Source organism: Marmota marmota, unplaced genomic scaffold (genome assembly GCF_001458135.2).
Source record: "Marmota marmota marmota unplaced genomic scaffold, marMar, whole genome shotgun sequence".
Lineage (NCBI taxonomy): Eukaryota > Metazoa > Chordata > Mammalia > Rodentia > Sciuridae > Marmota > Marmota marmota.
In genome coordinates, this window is record NW_026000108.1 from 42,441,732 (window position 1) to 42,466,629 (window position 24,898).

Consider the following 24,898-nt stretch of genomic DNA (forward strand, 5'->3'; position numbering starts at 1 on the left):
ATACCCAAATTTTTTATTTTTTATTTTTTTAATAAGAAGCAAAACCTAATGATTTTTAAAACTGTTTGAAATTAGTACATTTGAGTCTAAAATGCAGTATGATAATATATACCTCTCAAAGGAGTAAGTTAGATACTACATATAAAGCTCTAAGAATGATGTCTGGCACACAGTCTATGCATTAGAATCTTTTAGCTATAGATACCATAAAGCTCTTCCAAACTGGCTTAAGAAAAATTACTGTTTATATAACTGGGAGTCTAGAGGAAAGTTAACATCAAGGCTCATTGACTCAGTAGTAGTTGTATCTCTTTATTTTGACAACAAAACTGAACTACAGTCCCAAGAGTTTGTTGGAAACAGGGCTACATGCTTGTCACTTACATTCAGCAGGACAGAGAGACTCAGCAAACGTTTCTTATTAATCCGACTGGACCAGCACAGGTCCGTGGTCAGTCCTGAACCATTAACCAGGGGAATGTTGTGGATTGATTGGCTTGGGCTGGGTTCTTCAATCTCTGGCACGAGTGGGTGAAATTACTATTTGGCTCCATCTAGTGAAGCTACTTACCTGTTCTTGAGTTTTGGGGTAAAAATCAGTTACTTCTTAATTTGGCCCACTGCCATCTTAGGTCTCAGATTTCCCAAATCTTCACCAAGTTTATTACTGTGCTCCGGCTGTTTTCCAGTTTCCAAAAATTTTTGATCACACTTGGTTTTTTTTTTTTTTTTACTTTTGTCATAGTACTTGGAAATGGATAAAAATTCAATAATTAGTTCTTTTATGTACTAGTATTACTTAAAAGCAAACAACTGATAACATTAGGTAGAAATAATATGCAGTGTTACTTTTCTGTTTTTGTGATTTCCAGATAAACATTTTAAAAAATTTGCAAAGTGATGTGTACTTATTCTAAAAACAGAAGAAAACAACAAAGCCAGTGATAATATATGTCTAATAATATAGGGTGTCATAAAGCATGGAAAATAATCTGCCACAAATGCATAATCTCAGAGATGATTACTAACTTTTCTTGTTTACTGAAACACATATAATTACATACTTACATGCTAAATGACCAGTTTTCTAAAATCAGTATGAGCATAATATTATGATAATTTGTTTCAGTCCTCTAGACCAAATTGTGAAGATTTTTCCAAATGATTAAATACACATGCGCCTCATTTTTAACCTATTTGTATAGCTTACTGTATTAGAGGTATAATTTATTTAATCTTTCTCACTGATCGACAATTAAGTTATTTTGCTATATTAACATTAAAGAGAATGTCTTGTGTAATTTGTGGCTCGTGGACTTCTTCAGGAATTTTCTAGGAGTCTAAATGATGGGTATTGTCAAATTAAAGAGTTGTTCTTAAAGGTTATATATCACTATATACTTCTGCCAGTGGTGTTTGAGTGTGATCATTTCACCAAAACTGGGTATTACTGCTGTGTGTGTGTGTGTGTGTGTGTGTGTGTGTTGGGGATTAGAATCCAGGGCCTGTGCATGTAAGGCAAGCACTCTACCAACTTAGCTATATCCCCAGCTCGTATTACTGCTTTCAACATGTTAGTCTAGTAAGTTTTGTTACCCTTCCCATTTTTTTTTTTTAAGTATTTGTTAGCATTTAATGAACCTCCAGAGCTCTAGGTGGCTTTAAGTCACCAGAACACAGGCACCCCCAACACCTTTAATCTTCAGCTCTTCTGCTGAAGAATTTGGCCTTCACGACGACAGGCTGCTTTGGGAGCTTTCCCTTCCCCAGAACTTGGTAGTAACCCGATTGGACTACATCAATTATGGGAGCAGCTCCCGTCTTGTTTTTGGCAGCATTTACTCATGTCTGTTCACTGACCAATGTCCACTTATCAAGGTTGACAGTTGGGCAGAAACTCTGGTTCCTCTTTAAGTGGTAATGCCTCATACCAACTTTCCCAAAGTAACCTGGGTGATATTTGTCAAAGTTAATCCTGTGGTGATGAATGCCATCAGCATTACCCTGGCCTCCTGGGTGTTTCCGGTGCTTGCCAATATGGCAGTGGCCATGGTTCACGTGTCCCAGAAGTTTCCAGGTCTTCCTCAGACTGGATGGGATGTCTGCGGCTGAGACAAAAAAAGCTACCTTTCCCATTTTTAATTAGTAAGGTTGAGCATCTTTCTACATGATTAATGACTCATTTTCTCTGGCTTACCCTAATGATAACTGCCTATTTTTTTTCTTGAGTGATTTGCATATTGATTAGTAAGGATTCTTTCTATATTAAGGATATCAATATACTCTGTTTTATAGAATATAAGGTTTTTGCTATTTTTCTTAAAAATGTATTTTGTCAAACTTTAAAATTTTATACAGATAAAGCTGTGAAATCTTTAGCCTCTAAATCTTGTATTATGCTTAGAAATGAGGACTTTTCCCTAGTTAGATTATTACAGATAAAACTTTCTCAGACTAATTTCTGTTGTAGTGTTATTTATTCCCAGGCATAGATACACTGTGTAAACAAGCTGTCTTGAAACTTTTAGGGGCATATCCCTCATTTCTTTATTACTTTTGTTAAACAGGAAAACTGCCTAAGAATTATGACCCAAAAGTTACCCCAGATCCAGAAAGATGGCTACCAATGAGAGAACGTTCTTACTATCGAGGAAGAAAGAAGGGTAAAAAGAAGGATCAGATTGGAAAAGGGACCCAGGGAGCAACTGCAGGGGCCTCATCTGAACTGTAAGTCATGGCTTCATAATAGAACTTGCTTAGAACATAGATTGTTTCTGAGAATGATTTAAGGATATTAGTGAGAGTTTGTTAATATATTTTAAGTATGAGAAGTATACAATCATATATCCTTGATAAATGTTTGCAGTATACAAGAGAGAAAATATAGTTCTGCTTTGAATATGTTGTAAATACTAAAACTTTGATTATATTATTAAATTAAATATTTTTTTGTTTGAAAAGGAAAAGGAAACTATACTGAGTCTTTTAACTATGTAAACATTAATAAATAAATTAAAATGTTATTTATACATAGAATTATAAGTCACTTAATTTTTTTATCTTTTTTTTGGTACTGGCAATTGAACTCAGGGGCACTCAACCACTGAGCCCCATCCCCAGCTCTATTTTCTATTTTATTTGGAGACAGGGGCTCACTGAGTTGCTTAGCACCTTGCTGTTGCTTGGGCTGGCTTTGAATTCACGATCCTACTGCCTCAGCTTCCCGAGCTACTGGGATTACAGGCATGTGCCACCATGCCCAGAATAATTTTTTTTAATCTTTTTTAAGTTTTCTAAAAATGGGCATGAATGATATATAGTTTTTTAGTTACAAACAGTAAAAATTTTGTTCAAAGAATGGTGAAAGCCAGGTATGGTTAATCCCAGCTACTTGGGAGGCTGAGCCAGAGAATTCCAAGTTCAAGCCAGCCTGAACTGTTTAGTGAGAACCTGTTCCAATAGATTAGATAGGTAGAGCATCCCTAGGTTCAATCCCTAGTACTGCTAAAAAAAAAAAAAAAAAGAAAGAAACAAAAGAAAAAGGGTGAGGAATCAGAGATGTACCTTAAACAAAGTGGAAAATTGTTAGATATGGAAAGTAGAACACTTGTATATACCCTTTTTCTTTGTTGAATTTATGAATGACCAAAATATTTCTGGTCTGATGATTTCAGGGATGCCAGTAAAACTGTGAGCAGCCCACCCACCTCTCCAAGACCTGGCAGTGCAGCAACAGTCTCTGCCTCTACAAGTAACATCATACCCCCAAGACACCAGAAACCTGCAGGAGCCCCAGCAACAAAAAAGAAACAGCAACAGAAAAAGAAGAAAGGAGGAAAAGGTGGCTGGTGATAGAATGTCCTTGTTGCAGGCTGTTTTTAAATAGCCTCAGTGATATACAAGGAACATAATAAAGGTAACACAGCAAGAAGCACAGAACTGCTCCATCTTATATCCACGTATTTTCATAAAATAATTTCTTGTGCATCAAATAGGAAAACACCTTTCTCAAACTGCCTAGTCAGGTTTGGTAATTTGAACTGCCTATGTTTGCACAGATTATGAGGACTGGAGATGATCAGGCATATACCACTTTGATATCTGTTGCACCCTTTATCTTTGTGTGCTGATTTGATCTTTTTTCCATTTCACAAATAAGGCATGTTATCTAAGGTCTCCCAGGATTTAAACAGAAACTGTTTCTACTAGAGTCTGAAGACACTTGTTGCTATTTTAGGTCCCACTTTAAATTATGTCTTACATGGCCCTAGGAGGCTGAAAGTGGAATCTTCTGAGCATTCTAAGTATTGAGTTAAAAATATCATGTGATAAGAAGGAACCTTACCAAAACACTAGTGTTCTTCACTTAATTAAATGACCACAAAAAGACTAAAGTAAATGTTTTAAATAATTTTGACCATAAATTCTGTCATGTGATACTGGAATATGGAATATTTTTCATATGTGTATATGGTTCCTTTGTGCCCCTTATCATTTTCATTCTCAGATTATGTTAATGTTGATTTAGCACCATTCAATATCTCAAAATATATCAATGTTGTAAGAAGTTGACTCTTTGACCTAGTGTTATGAGGTCAGATGGGTTTGGACTTTCTTAATCAGAAAGATTGATAGCCCCTATCAAGAACATAAAACATTGACTTCATTACATAGACAGGAAATCAATACCAAGCAGTATTAAGATCTAACAGGACTGTTTGGCCCAATTAATAGATACTCTAATGGCTTCTCTTTCCTTATGGGTTTTGACCTTTCATTACCTTTCTCTAAGTAATGAAGTATTTTACAATCAGTTTGTGGTGTGACTGTTGTTCTTGTCTTTCCTTGTTCACAAGCCACCTTCACATTCAACAGTTGTGAGACAGTTACTGGGGTGCCTCCCCTTGTTTAATATTCATTTTATGCTGCCCAAGTATAATTTATTTAAGACTTATGAGTATTTCCTTGTGATCAAATTACTCTGTCCTTGTTAATAACGTGCTGCTGTGTTAGATTCTGAACATATCTACTGAAACTTCTTCAAAGGGTTTCTAAAAAGGCTTTCCATCTTTAAAATAAGAAACGAAGTGCTGCCTTTCTGTTTAACATAATCAGAATCTGCAGTGGCATCTAAACATGAGGTCTTAAAATAAGAATGATTTATTATGTTGTACTTTTGAGCTAAACAGAACAGTCTCTTGGTAAGAGTGACAAATATTTATTCCTTCTGAATATATACTGCAGTATAGGAATGATTGTTAGTAAATCTGTTATTTAGAATTCCATTAAATTTCTATGGTTAAAGATAATAATTTTTTAGGTTAACTAAGCAACAGAATCTTGGTGAAAATTATCCATCTTTGAAAATTTTGACCTAAGGCACAACAGTGAAATTTACAGTTCTCTATTTAGTCATTGTTTTTGGCAGCCATTGGTATTAGTCATTGCTAAGCAACTGAAATTTCAGTTCAAACAAATAAGTTATTGTCAAATGAAGTGTTAACACCATCAATTATTTCCTCTTTTGGACAGGGCTTTAACCAATGACATATATAACTTTGTATATACATGTTGTATGTGTACATTTATAAAAACCAGTGTGGATACATCCATTCACTATGGCACATTTTAAAATAAAATATTCTAGCAGTGACTATGGATAATTGTGTTTTGAGTGTTGGCATTTTGGGGAGGACTTCCTGGTAAATACATCTAAGAATTTTCTTTCAAACTATCTAAAATTGTCTCCTTCCCCTCCCAGCAGAGCCAGAAAGCCAATCTAATGGGATTGCAGGAACCCAGTTTAAACTCCGCTGAAAATATATCATGTTGACATGGGTATAAACAAAACAGCATTTAAAAGTTTTTAATCAGTCTTTTTAATAAAACTCTGAACAGCTAACCTTAAAAACCACTGCATCTGGCTGGGGTTGTGGCTCAGCGGCAGAGGGCTCACCTAGCAAGTACTGGGCCCTGGGTTCGATCATCAGCACGACATAAAAATAAATAAATAAAAATATTGTGTCTAACTACAACTACAAAATATTAACAACAACAACAAAAACCACTGCATCACTCAAGGCTTGTGAAACCTGCTATTCATTGTTCCTTACAAGCCTATCTGAAATGAAGAAAAATCAGTTTATTGCATGTATAAACTATACTTTTAATTAATTGACAGTGCTAGGGGGTGGAATCCAAGGCCTCCTACATAACAGGCAATTGCCCTGCAGCCCCCACATCACCTCTGAAAGTTCCATTGGATGCCAAATTTACTACATACTCTATCCTGGGGTAAATTATACTATTTTGCCTAGTTCAGGTTTTGCTAACCTGGACTTTGTTAGCAGCCAGGATCCTGGTGGGGTACTTAATCTCCGAAAATTTTACATATAAATAAACAAATGTGTGTGGTTGTTGGTTTTTGTGTGTGTGTGTGGGGGGGGGGGGCTGCTGGGTTTGAACCCAGGGCCTTGTGCATAGGGAGGCAAGCACACTACCAACTGAGCTATATCCCCAGCCCTGAAACTAGAATTTAAGACATATTACTCTGTCCTTAACCAATAACCCTGGGTTGCAGCCTTTAGACGTGGCTAAGTGGCGTTTACTCGCACTGTGGAGGGGAGATACACAACTTAGCTTGGCTTCGGTTGTGAGCCGAGGGAGGACGCCGGCGCTGTAGGCGTTCTGCGGGTTGAGGACGCCAGCTTGGCAGAGCAGGCTGGGGTTTGAAGCTGGAGAGGTCGGAGGCTAAGGTCGCTCTGGACCCTGCTCAGGTGGAAGGCGTTTCCCTCCGGAGCTGGTGACGCCTAGGTAACGTTTTTCCGGCAGTAGTGATAAGCCCGTCGCTCTCCCAACTCTTGGTTGGGACCTCTGGGTTCTTCTGGGCTGGGCTCGGTCCACCCGCTAGAACCCCCGCCCATTTCAACTCCATTTGGGGTCCCTCCTCCTCACCCCCCGGGTTCGGCGAATCAACTGCCAGTCGCCCTGGACAGGCGAGCTAGTGCGAAATGCCAGACCTCAGGCTGTACGCACTGGGAATAGCTGCGGCCGTGGTGACCACGGGTGTGGCCTACGCCCTGTGGACCCAAGTCTCCGCCCTGCGCCCCGCGAGGAGGCCACACCTGCCCGGACCCGAGGCTGCAACTCCTGCGCGCGGGCGCGCAGAGGAAAGAAAGCAAACAGGAGCGGTGGAAATGGAGAATGTGAAGAAAGGGAAGGCTAAGGAAGTGGCGAAGGAGAAAATTAAGGTGAAAGGAAAAGAAGAGAGAAAGAAAGAAGTGTCGAAGGGGAAAGAGAAAGGGAAGGAAGAGAAGTGGATAAGAAAAGGTAATGAGCAGGAAAAGGAGAAAGAGCAAGGGAAGGAGACAGCAGCCAAGAATGAGCAATTTAAAGAAAAACCAGAGGTAGAGAAGAGCGACAGCACCAAGACAGAGACGCCTCTGGAGTCATCAGTAGAAAACCAGGTACCTGGGACCCTTGCCTCCAAGGCCCGGCTCTGTTACGTCAGACCCCAAGACCTGCGCAGGGGGAACTGGGCCTCAACAGAGGGTTTTCCACCTAAGGATCGGAGGGATTGTATCGAGCTACGAACATCCCATTGTCCTCCCCTTCTCCCCTGCTTCACCCCTGTACCCTGTGTCCTAACAGATTCTAATGTTGAGGGACCAGAGATCTTGACTGGTCTTCAAAAGTGACGCCTTTTGCCTCTGCCGGGCATTCAGCGCTGAGCTCCCAGACCATCTGCCAACAGAGACCAGTCCCGGACGCTCCGTGCACGCAGGCTCTCTCCGCTTGTCAGAAGCGGCAGTGTTCCTGAATTTATGCAGGATGTGTTTGGAGGCTCTCTGGCTCTTTTCTGTAAGGCGCTGTGGTTACTGCTTGCATGGTTTTCAAACCATCAGCACCCAGAAGGGCGGGGAGTGGGGCGTCGCAAATTTTTAACGGAGAGGTGTGAGAACCCAGGCATTGTGAGGGTCAGCTAGATGGGCTCTGTGTTTCTGGTTGGCTCCATGGGTCTAGAGCCACTTTTTGGTTCTAAACAGTTTTAATTTAATTATTACAGGATATTTGATGTCTGGTAAAACAAGGCTACGTAGATCTATGTATGGCTAAAGGAATAACATTTTTTTTTTTTTTCTTTTGTGGTGCTGGGGATTGAACTCGGGGCCTTATGCAAATGAAGCAAGCACTCTACCAACTCAGCTATATCCCCAGTCCTAAAGAAATTACTTTTGACACAGAATGATCGTGTTCAGCATCACATTTTGCATCTGAACTCTTGATTTACAACTATCTTAGGTTTCCCTAGGAGGGGATAGACACGAGGATAATACATTTTATTTTAATTAATTAATTAATTAATTGGTGCTGAGGATTGAACCCAAAATCTCAGGAATATGCTCTATCACTCAGCTACATCCCCAGCCCAATGTTTGTATTTTAGACCGAAAATATAAACAAAATGTAAATCATTAATGCAGAATTTCTAGGTAGAATGGGTTTAGGTGTGGCAATGTGGTTGGAAAAGGAGTAGGGAACTGTTTTTAACTCACAATGTTTCAAGGACCTAGTACATCATTATTTTAGGAATCACTAAGAAAGAAAAAAAATGCTACCAACCAAAATAGGACATACCATAGATTTTAAAAACATCATATTTTTAGCATATTAAAATGAGGAAGGGATGTACCATGGAATGAGTATGTAATGAAATATGTTGGGGTAACCTGAGTGGGGGCCCCTTCCAAATGGTGAGAGAACACAATCCATGCCTGCAGCCATTTTTTGGTGCTGCTACTGCTTTAAACCATGTAATTTTAAAGCATTCAACAAAGTCTCCTTTGTGTATCAAGTCCTTCTTCCTTACCCTAGCACTTTCTAAGAATGGCATTTTTTAAATAGTTTTATTAGTTATTATGGGCCTTTATTTATTTATATGTGATGCTGAGACGAACCCAGTGCCTCACACATGCTAGGCAAGCGCTCTTCCACTGAGCCACAACCCCAGCCCTAAGAATGGCATTTTAACGTGTAGATGCAGATGGAGAGAATGGGGAAGGACATAGGGATGGAGATAGGAGAGATCCATAAAAATATCATTCACTTTCAGAGCCATCAAGAATTCACTCTAGGGGTTGGGGTTGTGGCTCAGTGGTAGAGCACTTGCCTAAAATGTGTGAGGCACTGGGTTTGACCCTCAGCACCATATAAAATTAATTAAATAAATAAAGGTGTTGTGTCCTTCTACAACTAAAAATATTTTAAAAAATAAAAAAAAAAGAATTCACTCTAAAATGTATGGCCTTCAAAAATTGTGTTGTTGGGCTGGGGCTGGGGCTCAGCAGTAAAGCACTCACCTAGCACGTGAGAAGCCCTGGGTTCGATCTTCAGCATCACATAAAAATAAATAAAGATATTGTGTCCAACTTAAAAAAAAAAATGTGTTGTTTACCCAAATACCTATTAGGGCAGAACTTAAAATGTCTTACTTTCACATAGATTTTTTTTTTTTTAAAGAAGTGGTTATAGACATTCTAACACTGTTTAAGATCACTTTTTTTCCCTCCAGAAATGCAATCTAAGTCTAATGTCAACATTTGGTGTTCAAGCAGAACAAGCAGGGTGTATAAGATTATTGTTATTTCTAAACCAGTGCCATTAAAGATAATTGCTAGTATTTTAGATCTACATAGCCTGTGTTTTATCAGATATCAAATTTCCTTTAATAATTAAAACTGTTTAGAACCAAAAAGTGGCTCTAGACCCATGGAAACATCTTTATTAAGCTGTTTGGGAAATAGAATGGAACTCCTCTGAGCAGTCTGGCTCACTTCTTAATCTTTAATGTTTGCACTGTAGAGACCACATCTCTAGGCACTTTTAACTGTATTTCTGTCTTCTCATGAGACTGCCCTTGTGGTCCCTCGGTCCATGGCAATAAAAATTGAGGCTGACATATTGGTAGGATGCTTTTTTTAAAGTTTACTTCCAGTTCACCAGGTTTTAATATCATTAAATCATGATACTTAAAAATATGCATTAAAAATATAAGAGGGGAAACTTGCACTAACATTTTATAATCAAGTTATCTACTTGTGAAGAAAAGATAGATTAATAATAACATGAGACCTTAAATGCTTGCATGCTGAGTGGTATAGTGGATGTGTGCACCATGGAGGTCCCAAGACCCCAAAAACCAAACCAAATTCTGGTACAATCTCCAAAGGACATGAACAAGAAGTCTCGAAATTGACTCTGAGACCTCTAGAACCTTCCATAAATACTGGTGTATGTGTGTTGGTGTATGTGATAGACTGACCAAGAGTTGGGGGATGGAGAGGGTATGTGAGATTAATAGTCACATAGTAGTAATGGTTATGTGAAAACATTAGGTGATTGGTGGTTTGGTCTTGGCCTATAAAATGTTAAGTTCCTCTCTGTTTGGCAATTCCATGATTATTATTAGGTCCTAGCACAGGAAGACACACTATTAGGAGCCAGGAAAACAAGGACCTGATGGCATAGGTTTATTGATTTATCTTTTGTTTCACAGGACAAAAATAAGCAGATCCTAGTTCTAGGCCTGGATGGAGCAGGGAAAACCAGCATCCTCGACTCTCTAGCTTTAAACAAAGTCCAGCATAGCAAGGCACCCACCCAAGGTTTCAATCCCGTTTGCATCGACATTGAAGACAACCAAATGGAGTTCCTGGAGAGTAAGCTCTATTTCCTCACTAGTTATCTAGTAGCCTTCTTTTATGTTTAGCTAGATGTGGTGTTATCAACTGGATTCTTATGATGCTGGATCAGATTTACATAAAATTTAGGATGCATGTGTGGTTTAATACTAAGGTGCTCTAGGGAGGGAGTTAGGAATCACTTTCTGCTTTTTTAATTGTCTCCTTTTTTGCAGTTGATGGAGACAGGGGAGGTTAAAGGAAGGCTTTAGCATGCCCTCCTATAATCTATAACGGGCCTCCCTCTTTCCACACTATAGCAAATAAACATGCAGCCTAAGTAAGTACAGTGTGCTTCCTTCTCTGCAAATGAAATTATATAGAAGCCCCAAACTTCTTCTTCCAACTAGATGGCAGTTCCAAAGTCCCTACTGTGCAGCAACGCTGAAGTCACCACCTTGCTAGATGTTGCTGTGCCCCAAAGTTGGGTCAGATCTTCCCTTGTCTTCTCTCTCTCTCAGTTCTTTACCACTGAGCTATATTCCTGACCTTTTTTTTTTTTTTTTTTTTTTTTNCAACATCTTTATTTTTTTTATTTTTATGTGGTGCTGAGGATCGAACCCATCACCCTGCGCATGCCAGGAGAGCACACTTACCACTTGAACCACATCCCCAGACCCGTGACCTTTTTATTTTTTGAGACAGGATCTCCCTAAGTAGATGAGGCCCTCATTAATTGCCCAGGTTGGCCTTGAACTTGTGATCCTCCTATCTTAGCCTCCCGGGTTCTTCTCTTACACTCTCTCTTTGGATGACTTGATTCATCTTCATGGCACTTAATACTATCTATATGATAATGGCCCCCCCCCCCAATTGACCTATCTAGCCCAAACATATCCAAACGTCTCCTGACATCTCTACTTGATTGTCTCATGGGCCTCTCAAACCATGTGATTAAACAAAAATGTCTGACTTATCCCCTCCTGTTTCATTACCTGTAATCCACTGGCCATTAAGTGATTCCTTACCCATCAAGTTGCTCAAGGCAGAATCTGGGAGTCACCCTTGATTCCTCCTTCTCTACCCCTGCCTTCGGTCCACAAGAGAAACATATTGACTCCTTCTATCTCCAAAGCATAACTAGAATTTGTCAGTGTCATCCTTTTCTACTGCCTGCAAATGAGCCAAAACCTCCCTCACCTGTTCCTCAGTTTCCTGCAGTCATCATTTTATTTTTGCTTTTGTCCATTTGTGAAGAGAAATATTTTAACCATGTATTTAAGCAAATCCATTGCTAACTTAAAACCCTTCAATGAATTAGCTGGGTGCAATGGTGTACATCTGTAATCCCAGTGGCTGGGGAGGCTGAGGCAGAAAGATCACAAATTTGAGGTCAGCCGAAGCAACTTAATGAGGCCCTGAACAAGTTAGTGAGACCCTGTTTCAAAATAAGAAAAAAAAAAAAAAAAAAGAGGAGGGAGGGTGAGGATGTAAGCCCAGTGGCTAAGCACCCCTGGGTTCAGTCCTCAGTACCAAAAAACAAAAACCCTTCCAATGATAGGTAGGTCCACTTTTAAATAACTCATAGTTCAAAGATAAAATCATTATGGGAATTTAAAAATACTCAGAACAAATGACTGGTAAAAATAGCAATGACAAAATGTATTGGTTAAAATTGGCATGACAAAAAAATAATAATGCATTTAAAGAAATTTACAATCTTAAATGTTTATAGCTAGGGAAAAAAACAGCTGAAAACTTATGGGTTAAATATATGATGTAGATTAGGAAAGAACAACAGGCTAAAATCAAAGAGGGTAGAAGGAAACAGATTATAAAGAAACCAATGAAATTAATTACAAAGATACAGTAGCAAAGATCAGAAAAGTCAAAAGTTAGTTCCTTGAAAGATAAACAAAATAGACAATCTTCTGATGAAATTTATCAGGAAAATCTAGAAAGCACAACTAATGTCTCAAATGAAAAAAGATGTCAAGAGTATATTTACATCTGTGCCAATAGACATATATATTACAAAAGCAGATTCAAGAAGAAATAACAACTCTTGGCCAAATTATATTGTTATATTGTGTGCATGTACAAATATGTAAAAATAAATCATACCATTGTGTACAACTATAGTTCACCAATAAAAATGTGGAAAATAAATAAAAATAAGACATTGAATAATTTTAAAAATTTAAAATGAAATCACTAGCTAAAAATCACTCTAGGGCTGGGGATATAGCTCAGTTGGTAGCTCAGCTTTCCTCACAAACACAAGGCCCTTGGTTCAATCCCTAATACCACAAAAAAAAAAAAAAAAAAAAAAAATCACTCTATAATGAAAACACTAGATAAGTTGATTTTATAGGTAAACTCTATCAATCTTAATCTTCCATAAATTCTCCTACCCAACAGGAAGCAAAAGTAGTATTTCCTCACAGTGAGATTACTATAACCAAAGCCAGGCTAAGAAGTATTAAAAAAAGGAAATTCATGAGCATAGAAGCAGAAATCCAAACAAAATTGTAGTAAACCAAAATCCAGTTAGTATATGAAAGAGAAAACATATCATGACCAAGCTTGGCTTCTCCAGAAACAAAAGGTTAGTTTAACGTTTGAAAAATCTAAGCAACTCAGTGAGCATCTGTCTTTAAATAAAATACAAAATAGAGGGCTGGGGATGTGGCTCAGTGGTTGAGTGCCCTTGAGTTCAATCTGTGGTACCCATCCCCCCTGTCAAAAACCTATAAATGTCATTTACTACATTGTTAACTAGCGAAATATATATGATAACCTCAATAAAAGCAGAAAAAAATTGCAAAATTCAATTCTGTTTATGATTTTAAAATTCTTAATAAACTAAAAATAAATGGCAATTCCTTAACCCACCAACACTTCAGAACACAGGATTCCTCAACATAAAGTATTAGAAGTATGGCCCCTTGAAAGCCAGGACCAACAAGAGTATTTTAATTCAGCATTACCCAGAAAGTCTAAGTCAGTTCAACACAAAGAAAATGTATTAGGATTAGAAAGGAAGAAACAAAACAGTTCTTGTTTATGAATGTTGTAATTTTCTTTAAAGGAAACTTAGAAGACCCGTCAAATTACTTTAAAAAGTCAATTACACTTCTGTTATCCAGCAACATGCAGAAAATGATTTTTTTTCTTTTCCTCTTCTCCGGTTGAACCTATGGGCACTTTTTCACAAAGCTACACACCCAACCTTTTATTTATTTTATTAAAAAAAATTTTTTTTTTGGTTGTAGATAGACACAATACTTCTATTTATTTTTTATGTGGTGCTGAGGATGGAACCTGGTGCCTCACACGTGGTAGGTCTACCACTGAGCTACAACCCCAGCCCCCCCCCAGCCTTTTAAATTAATTAATTAATTTTTGTTTTGAGATAGGGTCTTTCTTAGTTGCTTAGGGCCTTACTAAGTTGCTGAGACTGGCTTCAAACTTGCTGTCCTCCTGCTGGGAGGATTCTCCGAGTTGCTGGGATTATAGGCATGCACTACTATGCACAACTTAGCATATATGATTTTTAAGAAGATATCATTTTTGATAGTAATGTACATAATTTAGCTAGTCCTAAACTTAAACACACACACACACACACATAATAGACATTTGCAGATGTCATTGAAAAACACTGAAAGAAGATCTAAATAAATGGTGACATAGTTTCCATGAATTCATGGGCTGGGGCTGTAACTCAGTGGTAGAGTGCTTGCCTGGCATGTGTGAGGCACTTGGTTCAATCCTTAGCACCACATAAAAATAAACTAATAAACAAACATATGTGTGTCTATCTACAAATAAAAAAATTTTTTGAAAAAAAAACTTAAAAAGATGTTAATTCTCCTCCAAATTTATGTTTAGATATAATTCAATTCCAATCAAAATCCCGATAAAACTTTTTTTAAGAGTTTGAGAAGCTGAGACTAAAACTTACATGGAAGAATAAAGGTATAAAAAAAGCTGGACACTCTTGAAGAAATGAGTAAGAAAGACAGCCTTGTTCTGTCAAATATCAAATCTTACTATAAAGCTTTAAAATTAACATTGTGTGGTGTTGGCACAGGAATGAGCAAAGTGACCAAATGTACAGAGTAGAGATCTTCTGGGGAAAAGAGAGGCTGTTTAACAAATGGTGATGGCACATGAGAAAAAAGTGAAATTGTTTACCAGCCTCTTTATATACATATGTATACATCAAATTCAGATGGATAAAAGTCTAATGTAAAAAGCTTTGTGAAGAAAATAGAGAATATCTTATGTCTCCAGGGTAGAAAAAGACAAATGCAGAATACAAAACAGGATATAAAAATGGATAAAGACAGATGGGTAAATCAATTACATTAAAATTGGGAACTTCTGCTCATAAAAAAGATGCCACAAAATGGGAGAAGATACATGCAACACATATAACCAATAAACAGACAGTAATCAGAATATGTTAAGAACTCTTATGAAAAAATTTAGACATCATAAAAAACATTTCACATGAAACAAATTAGAAGTAAACATGAAAAAATGTTTAATGATCATTAAGCAAGAGAATTCAAATTAGGTGCGAGAGCACACACACACACACACACAAATCAATCAGATAATACCAAGTTTTGAAGAGAATGTGAATCCAAAGGAAATTTATTGGCCATTGGTGGAACATAAATTGGAACCTGCCACTTTAGAAAACAATTTAGCATAGTTGGCCTTCCTTTCACATATATCCACACCAGGAAACAAATACAAAAGTCTTTACAGCAGCATTGTTTATGGTAACAATAAATGAGGAATAACCCAATGTCCATGGATGTTTAAATTGTGTTAAAACCATCTGAATTACTTAGAAGTTTTCAAAATAGTTTAACAAATGAAAAACACAAAATACTTAGAAGAATGACTAGCCTAGAGAGATGCAAAAGAAAACAAGGAAAGGTAAATCTTTTCTTATTAGTGTTTAAAATGGCTTTTGTTAAGTTGCTGTTACAGAGATCTGAAAGCTCTTTCTGTCAATGGCTATGTAGTAAATAATTTGAGCTCTGTGGACTGCATGGTCTCTGTTGTAACCACTAAACTGCCCTTGTGGTATAAGAGTAGCCACAGACAATATATAAACCAAAACATATTGTGTTCCAATAAAACTATTTGTGGACACTAGAATCTAAAATTGATAGAATATTCACAGTCTTAATATGGTATTCTTTTTTTAAAAAAAAACATTTAAATGTGTAAAAAAGCCTTTTTAGCTTGTGAGCTATACAAAAATAGGTGGCTGGCTAGATTTGAATATGGGACCATGGTCTGCCAAACCCCATACTAGGAGAAAAATAAAAGCTAAATTCATTTTGTATATTATCATTACCAAAAAGTTTCCTATGGGAAGAATCAGTAGAATGAATTTCTGTAATCTAAAGGCATTTTTATTCTAAGGCAAATATTCCTGAATACCTTAAGATCATATTTCCTCTTAATGCAATATTAAAAATAGAAATTAATTCTGGGATTCTGACAAAGGAAAAGAATTATGCAAATGAGGGTAGCCAAGAAGTTTAGTCCATTTAAAAATCAGAGTGATATGTGTTTTTTGTTTGTTTGTTTTTCCCCCATACTGGGAGTTGAACCAGGGGCACTTAACCACAGAGCCACATTCCCAGCTCTTTTTTTGTATTTTTTAGAGACAGAGTCAAGTCTGAGTTACTCAGACTTGTGAAGTTGCTGAGGCTGGCTTTGAACTCACAATCCTCCTGCCTCAGCCTCCCAAGCCACTGGGATTATAGGCATACACCACTGTGCCCAGCATAACTTGTGCTTTAACCTACCACCTTTAACTATTTCAGTAGCCCACTCCCATTGATGAACTTGCAGTGGCTGTGAGTCTGTTGTGTATGTCAGGATCAGAAGACACCCACTGTAACATTTAATATCTGAACAAAGATCCTTTCTGATTCCAAAATGAATGATCCACTTGTGAAGGGTACTCATTCCCAATGGCTATTTCCCAGCAGTGTCCCTCTGATTGCTCTCAGAATTAGGTATCTTCTAACACAGTGGAATTTTGTTGGAACACCTGTCCAGTGTGCCCAGACTGTCCTGGGTGAATGCTCCTGTGATTTGTTGGTGTCTTCTTCCTCTACTGTTCTCTGTAGTTGGCGGCAGCGAGCCTTTTCGTTCTTACTGGGAAATGTACCTGTTCAAGGGATTGTTGCTGATCTTTGTGGTGGATTCAGCAGATCACAATCGATTACCTGAAGCCAAAAAATTCCTTCACCAACTAACAGAAGCAAATCCAATCCTTCCTCTGGTTGTGTTTGCACACAAACAGGTAAAAATCTGTGCAAATATAAATCACACTCAATACTTTGCTTACTAATACAAGAAATTTCTATTTTTTTAATAGCTAGATACTCAATAATATGCTGCATATTCAATTTGACTTATTAGATTCCCTGGGTTATAAACTCCTTGAGCGTAATACGACTGTTATGAATTTTGGTGTCCTTTGAAGTTCCTAAGTAGACTGCTTTGTGCGTAGTAGGAATTCAGCAAAGGTCTGTTGAACTTATTTCAATAAACATATATTAATGGTTGAATCCAACAAAGTATTTGAGAGGTTTCCATGTATAAAGAAATAGTTTTGTTTTAGACCAACTAGATTGACCTGAATTTATTTCATACACATGTTAAAAATATTAAACATCCATGGGGAAATTGGAACCCCTGTGCACTGTTGGAATGTAAAATTGTATACTTGCTATGGGAAATAATATTGTGGCTCCTCAAAAAATAAAAAAAAATAGGGTTCCCATATGATGCAGCAATTCCACTTCTGGGCATATATCTCCACCCCGCCCCACCCCCACACAAAAAAAAACCCTGAAAGCACGTCTCAAACAGGTATTTATATAGCACTATTTACAGTAGCCAAAAGGTGGAAGCAACCCAAGAGTCCATCCAATGATGAACAGATAAACAAAACATGGTACTTACATACAATGGAATATTACTTGGCCTTAAAAGGGAAGGAAATTCTGACATATACAACACAGATGAACCTTTAAGACATCATGTTACACGAAATAACCCAGCCAAGAAAGGACAAATATTGAAAAATTCTGCTTATTGAGGCTCCCAGAAAAGTCAAATCCACTAAGATACAAAGTAGAATGGTGATTGCCTGGAGGAATGGGGGAATTAATTGATAGGTACAGAGTTTCAGTTTAGCAAGATTAAGAGAGTTTGGGTGATAGTCGCACAACAATGTGAATGTATTTAATGGCACTGTACACTGAAAAATGGTTAAGATGGTAACTTTTGTTATGTGCACTTTTCACAATTAAAAAAAATTTAAAAATCAATTTCCAAGGGCTGGGGTTGTGGCTCATTGGTGGCACACGTGTGAGGCACAGGGTTCGATCCTCAGCACCACATAAAAAAATAAAGGTGTTGTGTTCATCACTAAAAATAATACAATGTTATGGAAATTCACTTTTTTTTTTTTAGTATTAGTTTACTTCCACAAATATTCACTCATAGAAGTCATAAAAGAAAAAGTAGGAATTGAGCTGTTTTATAATCGGCAAACCTAGCCATTGAGAAAGGGGCTTAAGTAATACAATGTTATGGAAATTCACTCTTTTTTTAGTATTACTTAAGTCCCTTTCTCAATGGCTAGGTTTGCCGATTATAAAACAGCTCAATTCCTACTATTTTTTTATGACTTCTATGAGTGAATATTTGTGGAAGTAAACTAACTAATCCCAAATGATGATCCAAAGTAGGAGCCTAGTTGAAGTCCCTTGTGGAAACTAGTTCAGCAGATTTTGACATTCGGTTAACATTTTGAAAGAAACACTCGTGCTATTTTGTTTTTATTTTTAAGAGGAGCATCTTAAATACCATAAACTACAAAGATTTGGGGATGGAGGTATAGCTCAATGGTAGAAGATGTGCTTAGCATGCATGAGGCCCTAGGTTCTATTGCCAGTTCCAACATCAATAAACAATAAATAAATAAATAATAGCAAAGATTTAAAAAGTCATGATAAATGTGAGCTGTACGCTATTCCATTGCACGAATGAATATACCACAGTCTTGCCATTTTCTTGTTGTGTATTTGAATTATTTTCAATTTTTCATTGTTATAAACAATGTTGCAAATGAGTCTTCAAATATATGTGTCTCCTTGGAGATCTCTGTGAACATTTTCCTGGTGCATATGCCTAAAAGAACAATTACTGGGTTTTTGTATTTATAAATGGTAAATTGGACTAGATCTTATCAAGTTGCTTTCCAAAGATGTTATACCAGTTCATTCTCCCATTGGCAGAAGGTGATAGTTTTTGGAACTCTGTATCTTTGTCAGTACTTGGTATTTTTGCCAATACGATGGGGCAGAATTATTTTTTATTATTCTAATTTATATTTCTCTAATTGCTAGTGAGCTTAAATATTTTCCAGGTGTTTATTGATCTCCGTATTAGTGAATTTATTAGTATCTTTTTCCAAACTCTTACTAGAGTATTTATAGTGTGTGTGTGTGTGTGTGTGTGTGTGTGTGTTGCTGGGGGTAGAACCCAGTGTTTCACATATATTACGCATGTTTCCTACCACTCTGTTATACCTCTAGCCCCTCTATCTTTTCTTGTTTGAATTATAGGAATCTTTAAAAGCATTCTTTGTTAGTCACATGCTTTACTACTATCTTCTTCTTCAGCATTCTGGTGCCATGTCATTTTATTTTACTTATAGTTTACATTTTCATATTGAAGATTTCTATTTTTAATTTATCAATACTTTCTTTTGTGATTTGTCTCTTCATCAAATTAAATCAACAAGGCCATTCATTGTCAAATTTATAATATTATTGAGCCTTAAAGAGAAAAGATCTGTATATTCTAGTTTGTGTGAGTTAGCCTTTCATCACTGTGACCAAAACACCTGACAAGAACAATTAGAGGAGAAAAAGTTTATTTGGGGCTTTAAGTTTCAGAGGTTCAGTTCATGATCAATCTGACTCCATTGCTCTGGGCCCAAGAGGAGGTAAAATATCATGGTAGAAGGGTGTGGCAGAGGAAGCTGCTCAGTTCATGACAACCAAGAGCAAGACAGCGCCAGGGACAACAAGATACACTCCAAGGCCACCCATCACCACCATGTGACTTATTTCCATAGCCACACACCATCAGCCTGCAGTTACCAGTCAGTATTCCATTTAAATTATTAATAAATCAAATGGATCGACCCATTAATGAGATTACAGCTCTCATAAGCTCATTATTTCATCTCTGAACATTCCTGCACTGCCTAATGAATGAGCTTTTTGAGGGACACTTCATATTCATACCATAACAAGAGCTCAATTTATCTTTGTTTATATTCTTTGGCCAAAATATTTAGTCTATTATTTTAGCTAAGTTCAAGGTTTTTTTAATATTTATTTTTTATTGTAGTTGGACACAATACCTCCATTTTATCTACCTATTTTCATGTGTGCTGAGGATCAAACCCAGGGCCTCCCATGTGCTAGGCGAGCGCTCTACCGCTGAGCCACAATCCCAGCCCCAAGTTCAAGTTTTTATGTAAGGGTTTTCAAAGAAGTCATCTTTTTTATCTTTACTCTTTGCATTATTAACTCTATTAAGGCCCAATTATATAAGCATGGAATAAACCCTGTATTTATACCTTATGTGTTATATCATTAGAGGGAGCCCCTCTTCCCACCTACCACCCTTCTCTTCCTATTTTTTCTGCTCCAATTCAATCAGTGAACTTATTTAATATGGGACATTATCCATGTTACTGGATTTATTAATACCATTACACAAATTATTATAAGCTCTAAGACCAAGTAAATTATTCAGATTGAGAACAGTCAGTGAATGTATGTGACTACCAGTACTCAGAAAGGTAACCACCTCCCAGTTACTAATTACAGCACATCATGAAGCCTCCCCGTGGTGGAATTTGGTAGGTCTACATTGGTATAGGAAAAATATGACTCAGTATTGGATTATTTTTAGAACTTGAAAACTGTTCTGCTGGTCAGGTGCAGTGGCACCCCAGTTTGTCCCAGCTCCTCAGGAAGCTGAGGTAGGAGGATCACTTGAGCCCAGGAGTTTGCGGCCAGTTTGGGCAACATAGTGAGACCCCATCTCAATAAATAGATAGATGATAGATATATAGATAAAATGATACTCTAAAGCTTAGAGAAATGCTGCAAATTAATAAAAAGCCAATTATAAATGCAGTTTTAGATGTGAAAATGCCAACAAAGGACTCAAAAACAATAGGGATTTAATATTTTTAAAAGAAATATCAGAGGGGCTGGGGATGTGGCTCAAGCGGTAGCACGCTTGCCTAGGATGCATTCGGCCCAGGTTCGATCCTCAGCACCACATACAAACAAAGATGTTGTGTCTGCCGAAAAATAAAAAATAAATATTAAAATTCTCTCTCTCTCTTTAAAAAAAATAAAATAAAGAAAGAAATATCAGAGACCTTTTGTCTAAATACTTCTGGATGCATGAGAGGCCGAGGAGTATATTTGGATCTTTCCATTTTGACCTCTAGGAGTCTGACTGTGGCATGCAGCATAAGCCCAGGCGGCTCTCTCTAGGGGATTCTGTCCCTGCTGCATCTCTTTGCCTCTCTCCTCCTCTTTGCCTCCCTCCCTACCATTTTTGTTCTCGATCTGCTCCCTCCCTGGTCTCTTGTCTGTCTCCCTCTATCTCCCAAAGTTTGATCCAAAGTTCTTGTTCAGTAGAAATAATGATCAGAAAAGAAAGCTCACAATGGCAAGTGCTAAAATTAGAAATATATGATATGAACCAAAAGTAACTAATGAATCAAATTCCTTTTGATAAATGTAAATTTGTATTAATTGATTCTGTTGAAAATAATCTTGAATTAAAAACAGTGATGACTCTGTTTAGAAAATTAAGGTATTAGATTGGCTTAGCTTCATTCCAGAAAACATTTGTTTGATAACACATAAATGCTGGCATTAGCTGGGTGCAATGGTGCACACCTGAAATCCCAGCAACTCAGGAGGCTGAGACAGGAGGATCTCAAGTTTGAGGGTAGCCTCAGCACCTTGGTGAGGCCATAAGCAACTGAATCAGATCCTGTCTCAAAAATAAAATAAAAAGAGCTGGGGATGTGACTCAGTGGTAAAGAGCCTCTGGGTTCAATCCCTAGTACCCACCCCCATACTGGCATAATTCTGGTGAAAATATTTATATTCAAACATCTACTGGTGTCATCACAATTGGGGTCACAACATCCTCTGTATTAAAATGGTGAAGTCATTAGAGCAATAAAGACAAATAGTAAGTCTGTATATCCCAAAGGAATGCAAAATAACCAACTTTTTCTTCTTATTTTTCCATTCTGGGTGAAGGATCTCGAGGCAGCCTATCACATTACAGATATCCACGAAGCATTAGCATTATCTGAGGTGGGAAATGACAGAAAATTGTTCTTGTTTGGAACTCAAGTGACCAAGAATGGCTCAGAGATACCTTCTACTATGCAAGATGCCAAAGACCTGATTGCACACCTGGCTGCAAATGTGCAGTAAGCAGGACGAGGCCCACTGTGTGTGACTCACCACCTACATGTCATTGGGGAATGCTGAGTGGCAGGCTTGAAACCAAAGGTTTCCACTTTCGATTAAAAAATAAGACATTTCCTATTTTCTCAATGCATGACATATACACAAAGATAATGTTAATTCATTATGAGTATCTACTTATTTAGATTTTGAACTTTAAACATATTTATAGCTGGGCATGGTGGTGCAGGACTGTAATCCCACTGGGGGGACTGGGGAAGATGACTGGGGAGGATCTCAAGTTTGAGATCAGCTTGGGAAACCTAGAAAAAGCCTGTCTCAAAATAAAAAAAATAAAAAGGGCCAGAGATATAGCTCAGTGGTAAAATACTCCTGGATTGAATCTAATACTGCAAACAGCTAACCAAACAAAAACATTTCATTTTATTTTTTGGTACCAGGAATTGAACTCAGGGGTGCATAGCCCCTGAGACACAGCCCCAGTTCTTTTTGTTTCTTATTTGAGACAGGATCTTATTAAGTTACTTAGGGCCTCACTAAGTTGCTGAGGCTGGCTTTGAACTTATGATCCTCCTGCTTTAGCCCCTCTAGCTGCTGGGATTCCAGGCATTCACCGCCACACCCAGTCAACATATTTTATTGATTTTTAAAAAAATAAATGACAGCAGAATGCATTACAATTCTTATTACACATATATAGCACAACTTTTCATATCTCTGGTTGTACAATTAACATATTTTAAAAACAGCATATTTGGAGTGAATTAGGATTTTTTATTTTTCCAGTGCTGGGGTTTGAACACAGGGCCTTGCACATGCTAACCACATGCTTTTCCACTTAGCTCCATCTCCAGCCCTAGAATTAGGATGTTTAATCAACAAAAGTAAAGTGAACATTAGAATGTTTTCACCCCACTTGTGGTTTTTCAGTATTATTAAGTTTCTATTAAAACATTTTAACAAGCGTCTTCTTCTCAAGTAAAAATCCATATGTCTTTCTTTTAAGTGGATCCATTAACATTGTGGGATAGAATTACAGGATAGTAGAATGAGGAAAGTGAGCACCTTCAAACCCACAGAGAAATAGAATCAACCACTTTCAGAAAGAGTTAGGAAATACTTGTCTCTAGGAGCTTGTCATACTAGGTGAGGAATATTGAGGGGATTTGCTTTTAAAATTCTTGACATTTCACTTTTATATATAGATATGCTTTCTTCACTAGAGATGTTTTGTAAACCGATAATGATATTTACCTACAGACTTGATGTGAAATTCAACTTTCAACTATAGTGCTTTTCCTTGATTAAAAAAAATAATTATTTTTGAAAGTGGATTGTGGTATATATAAATTCTCCCTTTTACATTTTTGGAATCTGTGCCAAAAAACCAACTATGATGAAGATGATTAAGCCTCTCAATGTTAGCACAAAACCATCTCTATCAAGCTTTAGGTTACAATGGAATGTAACCTAACTTAGGCATTTTCGTACACAGGTTTGTGCAAAATAATTGCCTATGAGAGGCAAAACAGGGGAGTGAGGTCTCTTACCTTCTCCAGAGTCAGGGCTGCAGCATCCTGAGTTCAGTGAATGACTGTGCTGATCCCATTACAACTGCCACTCAGATGTCTAATGTCAAACCTTCTTTTGTTTGGTCTATGGAAATGGGACCACACATTGATTTAGGATTATCAGAAACCCTGAATTTTAGCTTCTTTCTCGAGGCTTTCTATGAATGGACTCCTGGACACATCCCTTAATCATCTTGGTCTTCTCTCTATAAATGGATCTAGCCCATTGTAGACTACTTCCAGCCCTGGGTTTGAATTCTATGCTCTCTCTTCCCTGTGAATTCTAATGGGGATCAGAGGCCTATATAGTTCCTTGATGCCTTTTTCATAGGTGATACCAAAAGCTTTCAGGATGAGGGATGATAGGTCTGTTCTTCCTTGTTTGGTCTTTTTTTTCCTCACATTCTGATATTTTCTGCATTTTGGTAACAAATGCTGTTGCTAAAATAACTGGAGTTTTTCTTTCAGGGAACAGTTAAGTACCAATGTGATCATCATTGCATGATGCTGGGGAATGAGTAAAGCAGAGACCCTATACTTGAGATGCTCTCAGGCTAGCAATGCAGGTACATGTCACAGGGGTTTTCAATGGAAATGGTACTCATCCAGGACAGATTGGTGTGATGTCAGAGAGGCTGCTGGCTGGTAGTCTTCCCATCAGGCCTCAAAAGGAAACACTTAATACTTTGGAGGATTTAACACAATCTGGTGTTGCTGCCAGTCTTCTTGACTTAGAAACCATAGATTTTGTTACTGAATCAAATAAGTGATTTGGCCTTTTCATTTATTCAGAAGGTCAACATTTATTAAGCACCAACTAAGTGCCAAGAATCTTTCAGTTAAAAAGGATGGGAATTCAACTCAAATTTATGTGTGCCCAGGGGCTAGGGTTGTAGCTCAATGGTAGAGCACTTGCCTAATACATGCGAGGCACTGGGTTTGATCCTCAGCACCACATAAAAACAAATAAATAAAACAAAAGTATTAAAAAATAGATCCTAATTTATTTTAAAAAATTTGTTTGTGCCCCAAAGAAAGGGTGGTTTGGGGAAAC

General features: G+C 37.5%; 2 protein-coding genes and 1 pseudogene across 3 annotated transcripts in view; 2 read left to right on the top strand and 1 right to left on the bottom strand.

Annotated features, from left to right (window-relative positions):
• Srp72 (signal recognition particle 72) overlaps window positions 1-5,653 on the top strand; it is a 33,685-nt gene extending 28,032 nt beyond the window's left edge. Inside the window, exons 18-19 of the mRNA XM_015482134.2 lie at window positions 2,568-2,727; window positions 3,675-5,653. Coding sequence (XP_015337620.1) covers window positions 2,568-2,727; window positions 3,675-3,852 — 338 coding nt within the window. The 3' untranslated portion in view covers window positions 3,853-5,653. The remainder of the gene's footprint in view (window positions 1-2,567; window positions 2,728-3,674) is intronic.
• Window positions 1,605-2,136, bottom strand: LOC107139254 (annotated as a pseudogene).
• Window positions 5,654-6,610: 957 nt separating the features above from the next.
• Arl9 (ADP ribosylation factor like GTPase 9) lies at window positions 6,611-22,866 on the top strand. 2 transcript variants are annotated; one of them, XM_048784536.1, is made up of 4 exons: window positions 6,611-7,466; window positions 10,556-10,718; window positions 16,847-17,022; window positions 22,100-22,866. In XM_048784536.1, the coding sequence occupies exons 1-4, from the start codon at window positions 7,011-7,013 to the stop codon at window positions 22,277-22,279; spliced, it is 975 nt and encodes a 324-aa protein (XP_048640493.1). In that variant the 5' UTR covers window positions 6,611-7,010; the 3' UTR covers window positions 22,280-22,866. The 2 variants fall into 2 exon arrangements, with proteins under 2 accessions (XP_048640493.1, XP_048640494.1); XM_048784537.1 differs by having other exon boundaries at window positions 7,323-7,860.
• The last annotated feature ends 2,032 nt before the right edge of the window (window positions 22,867-24,898 follow it).

Bases quoted from the DNA above. Each gene is read 5' to 3' on its own strand.
- Arl9 (XM_048784536.1), top strand. From the start codon at position 7,011: ATGCCAGACCTCAGGCTGTACGCACTGGGAATAGCTGCGGCCGTGGTG. The intron at 7,467-10,555 runs GTACCTGGGACC...TTTGTTTCACAG, and splicing joins AGTCATCAGTAGAAAACCAG to GACAAAAATAAGCAGATCCT. The intron at 10,719-16,846 runs GTAAGCTCTATT...TGTTCTCTGTAG, and splicing joins CCAAATGGAGTTCCTGGAGA to TTGGCGGCAGCGAGCCTTTT.